At 49.7% G+C, this 5000-nt stretch overlaps 1 protein-coding gene across 2 annotated transcripts in view; it reads left to right on the forward strand.

Moving 5' to 3' along the window:
• pik3c2b (phosphatidylinositol-4-phosphate 3-kinase, catalytic subunit type 2 beta) overlaps window positions 1–5000 on the forward strand; it is a 17211-nt gene that overhangs the window by 7543 nt on the left and 4668 nt on the right. For both annotated transcript variants that reach the window (XM_068594074.1, XM_068594075.1), the window contains exons 11-21: window positions 76–271; window positions 1602–1724; window positions 2120–2287; window positions 2462–2576; window positions 2941–3083; window positions 3166–3354; window positions 3446–3539; window positions 3781–3875; window positions 3982–4162; window positions 4533–4640; window positions 4804–4896. In XM_068594074.1, the coding sequence (XP_068450175.1) occupies window positions 76–271; window positions 1602–1724; window positions 2120–2287; window positions 2462–2576; window positions 2941–3083; window positions 3166–3354; window positions 3446–3539; window positions 3781–3875; window positions 3982–4162; window positions 4533–4640; window positions 4804–4896 (1505 nt within the window). The remainder of the gene's footprint in view (window positions 1–75; window positions 272–1601; window positions 1725–2119; window positions 2288–2461; window positions 2577–2940; window positions 3084–3165; window positions 3355–3445; window positions 3540–3780; window positions 3876–3981; window positions 4163–4532; window positions 4641–4803; window positions 4897–5000) is intronic.

Here is a 5000-nt window from a genome sequence, read left to right on the forward strand (position 1 = left end):
CAACAACAACATGTTCACATTGTCTGAGGTGATTGATACGCTCCAGCCCTGTTTTCTGATCTCCTCGTTTCACAGAGAAAGTGGTGGAGAAGTTGACGGCGGCCATCTTGGATCTGGTGGAGCTGTACTGCAGCACGTTCAACGCCAACTTCCACCCGGCGGCTCAGAGTCGCTGCTGCACGGCGCCGGTGCAGGAGGCCGGCCTCGTCAACAACGTGCTCTCCTTCAACGTGCACGCCGCCCACCGCATCCCCATCACCTGGGCCGCGAGGTGCGCGACCAACAAAAAACACACAAACACAAACAATTGTTTACCGTAAAAGTCGGGTTATAAGCTGCTACTGCCTCCGGTGGTTGTCCCCGCTAGCTCCCCACTGTAGCCAGCTAGCATTGCTATTAATGATAATAATTTGACCGGTTCCTTCACTTCTATAAAGACGTTAAAGTGGTTTATGAAGCCGAAGTTCAGAAACATTTACAATCTGGCCTCGTGGAGGTGGAGGAGAGAAATTATGCAACGAGGAGGAGGAGGAGGAGGAGGAGGCTACAGTGCCATGCACGAGGATAAACAAACCTTTAGACAGTCAGCAGCAACAAGCTGCAGTTTGAACAATCACACTGATGATTCAGCAGTGAGTGTGTGTGTGTGTGTGTGTGTGTGTGAGTGTGTGTGTGGGTGTGTGGGTGTTTCCCTGAAACAAAGAAAGCTGCTCAGCTGAGAGCTGCTGCCCCTCCCCCACTGACGTGCACGCTCTCTCTCTCTCTCTCTCTCTCTCTGTCTCTCTCTCTCTCTCTCTCTCTCTCTCTCTCTCTTTCTCTCCCCCTCTCTCTCTCTCTCTCTCTCTCTCTCTCTCTTTATCCCTCTGTCTCTCTCTCTCTGGGACAAAGGGCTGACTGCCTGGGAACCAGAGGTGACCTTTGACCTCTGAGAGGAGGCAGGGCCGGCCGACACCTGGCTGTCAGCCTCACACACCGTGTGTGTGTGTGTGTGTGTGTGTGTGTGTGTGTGTGTGTGTATTGTACTTCAGTACAACTTTGAGGTTCTTGTGAATATTTCCAATTCATTGTCAGAAGTCTACTTTTACTTCAATCCTTTACTGCGGGAGGAGTAGAAATACCACAGTTCACAAGTACAGAAGTATTATCAGCTAAATGTACTTTAAGTAAGTTGAAATACTCAAATGTAAGTGTTATATTATCATAGAATAATATAGAATTCTCTTTGTATTTCTTAATAATACACGGAAAAGCATTTTTTAGGGAATACATTCCCTAAAATACAATACTTCAAAATTATACTTCATTACTTACTGAGAACTGCTTCTAGTTACTTTACGTGAAGATTTTACATGAAAACATGTGTATATATATATAGATATATATATATATATCTATCTATATATATATATATATACGTCATGTGACCGGAATGAAATAATGTAACAGAGTTACAGCACATATGATAACTATGACTCATAATTGATTCATATAATGAGTAGTTTTCACACGGTTCACACAAATATATTTTGCTTGACTGATCGGTTTGTGTCGCGTCTCTGACGTCATTAATCGTGTCCCTGTCCTGCTCTCTGATTGGACAGCTACGAGGGCTTCTTCCTGTCCTGCTCTCTGACTCACGGGGGGGCGGAGCTCTGCGCGCCGCAGCACACCAGCAAGCAGGCGGTCAGCAAATACCTGTTCCACCTGGTGGTGTGGGACCAGAGGTACGTACGGCCTCCACCAGTCCACCTGAAGACACACTGAGAGGGTTACAGTTATGAGAGGGAGACACAGACTACTCTCACCGGCAGCGACCTGTCAATCACCTTGTAGCTCCGCCCCTAAAGCGTCTGACCCTAAATGACCATAATTTACCAAATGAACATCATGCTGTATAGAAGAAGACTTGAAACTAGAGATTGAGACATAAACTCATGTTTACAATGTTTACTGAGGGAATACATCAAGAGAGAAGTAGAGTCATTTATATGGACTTCTATACAACCAGAGGAGTCGCCCCCTGGTGGTCAGTAGAGAGAATGCAGCTTCAACATGTGAAGCATAGACTTCTATACAACCAGAGGAGCTCACCCTCCCCCACCCCTCTCTGTCCATGCAGGGTGTGTTTCCCGGTGCAGATCAACCAGCTGCCCAGAGAGTCTCAGCTGACTGTGACTCTGTACGCCAGCTCTCTGCCGCCCCCTGGAGGAGCCGAGGAGAAGGGGCGTCAGCGGCGCAGCATCGAGGCTCTGGGTTGGGTCACCATGCCGCTCTTCAACTTCAGACAGTGAGTCACATGACGCCCTGAGGCAGGAAGTCAGAACCCCGACTTTTTTTTTTTGTTGTGCACGAGCAAAAGAGGTTCCCTACAGTCGTCCTTGATACGCCGACCTTTATGATGTCATACAGCAGGAAGTGTGTGTGTGCACTGACAGGAGTGTGTGTGTGTGTGTCTCCGCAGCGTCCTGACATGTGGCAGGAAGTTACTTGGCCTGTGGCCTTCGGCTCCGGGGAGGACCGGCAACGCCCGGACGAGCTCGCCGAACTTCAACCAGCCGGACAGCGTGATCCTGCAGGTGAGACGGGAGGTCTCACTCCACCAGAATTATAGAGTCCTCCAAGTGTAGTTGATATGTTAAAATCTTTATATATTTAATAATAAAATAAAACATGATGATTCTCATGTTCTGCAGCATCTTTTTCTATAATCAGAGTGTCAGAGAGTCTGACACAAACACACACACACACACACATACACACGTAGGTATGTAGGTCAGTATAACACACACACGCCTCTGGTCTCTTTGTTTCAGTGCACTCGGCTGGTTCAGGATCAGTTAGTTTGTTCCTGATCAACAGAACAACACGTCCTGCTCTTAAAGGGACAGTACCCCCGATCTTCCTCGTCCTGTTGTAGATGATGTCATCTCTCTCTCTCAGGTGGACTTCCCCACCTCGTCGTTCGAGGTCCGGTTCAGTACTCCTCCTCCGGCAGACTTCTGTCCTCAGTACGACTTCTCTAGACTGGACACCATCAGTCAGATCCAGCTGCAGGACGTCCTGCACAAGAAGGCCGTCTTCTGGTCAGACACACACACACAAACACACAAACACACACACACACACACACGGACTGGCGGTCCTCATGTGTCTCTCTGTTCGCAGGTTGACGGTGGAGGACAAGCGTCTCCTGTGGGAGAAGAAGGCCTTCTGTCAGGGGGAGAGTGCGGCTCTTCCTCTGGTGCTGGCCAGCGCCCCCTGCTGGCAGTGGGCCTGCCTGCCGGACATCTACGCCCTCCTGAGGCAGTGGGCCTGCCTGGGTCACCTGGACGCGCTCGGACTCCTGCACGCCTCGTACGTCTCCCCTTTTCCCTCCTCCCCCCGCTCACCTGAGTGACTTTGTGATGACATGAGCGACGTCATCATGCGTGTTTGTGTGGTCCAGGTTTCCCGACCAGGAGCTGAGGAGGACGGCTGTTCAGTGGATGGACTCCATCTCAGATCCAGAGCTGCTGGACTTCCTGCCTCAGCTCGTCCAGGTCAGATGAGAGCTAACGGGAGCGGATTTTATTTTTTCAGCTAACGGGAGAGACTTTTATTTTGTGTGCTAACGGAAGAGGCTTTTTTTTTTTCAGCTAACGGAAGAGACTTTTGCTTCTTCAGCTAACGGGAGAGGCTTTTATTTATTCAGCTAACGGAAGAGGCTTTTATTTTTTCAGCTAACGGGGGAGGCTTTTATTTTGTAGTATATCTGATATCTTCTATCTGTTTGTGTCCCAGGCTCTGAAGTACGAGTGTTACCTCGACAGCTCTCTGGTTCGCTTCCTCCTACGGAGAGCCATCGGGGACATCCGCATCGCTCACTACCTCTTCTGGTCAGCTGGAACTATCCATTTGTTTTTATTTCTCATTAATTTCATCTGTTGTTCAGATCATAAGCACAGAGCTAGGATTATCTAAACCGGGTTTGATGCCCCTCAGGCTGCTGAAGGACAACCTGCAGGACAGCCAGTTCAGCGCTCGCTATCAGCACCTGCTGGCCGCTCTGCTCTGCTGCGTCGGCCGAGGCCTCCGCGAGGAGGTGGACCGTCAGTGCTGGCTCGTCTCCATCCTCGCTACGGTGGCTCACAAGGTCCGAGACGCCTCGCCGTCCAGCCGACAGGTGAGAGGACGGAGAGTTTCTACGCTTCATGTGAACCGTGTACAAGTGAAGAGTTTAATGATGTTTAGTACCAGTCCAGCAGAGAGCAGCACCAACCAGACAGTTACTATTATTATTACTGTTATTATATATGTGTGTGTTTTTTGTGTGTGTGTGTGTGTGTGTGTACCTGCTGGTTGGCTGTGTGTGTGTGTGTGTGTGTGTGTGTGTGTGTGTGTGTGTGTGTGTTTACCTGCTGGTTTGCTGTGTGTGTACCTGCTGGTTTGCTGTGTGTGTACCTGCTGGTTGACTGTGTGTGTGTGTACCTGCTGGTTGACTGTGTGTGTGTGTGTGTACCTGCTGGTTGGCTGTGTGTGTGTGTGTGTTACAGTGTGTGTTGAGGGAGGGTCTGGAGGAGATGACGCAGTTCTTCTTGGTGAACAGCAGCTGCCGACTTCCTCTGAACCCGGCGCTGCTCGTCACAGGAATCAACATCCAGGTACTGAAACACACACACACACACACACACACACACACACACACACACACGCACGCACACACACCTGCTAGTTTTATAGTCTCATCAAACGATGTGAACCATGAACGTTGCGATCGTGTTCAGTTCTCTTCTTCTTCTTCTTCTTCTTCTTCTTCTTTCTTAGTCGTGTTCGTTCTTCAACTCCAACGCCGTTCCTCTCAAGCTGTCCTTCCAGAACCTGGACTCTCTGGGAGACAACATCAACGTCATCTTCAAGGTGAGTCCTGGCTCCTGTTGTCACCTCTTGTCTCTGGAGATGAGTTTTTAAACGGGGCTCGACCTTTGACCCCCCCACCTCCCCCCGGCCGATGTCTCTCGTCC

This window comes from Clinocottus analis, unplaced genomic scaffold (genome assembly GCF_023055335.1).
Source record: "Clinocottus analis isolate CAN_PGR_092001 unplaced genomic scaffold, fCliAna1.0.p SCAF_3, whole genome shotgun sequence".
NCBI classification, from domain to species: domain Eukaryota; kingdom Metazoa; phylum Chordata; class Actinopteri; order Perciformes; family Cottidae; genus Clinocottus; species Clinocottus analis.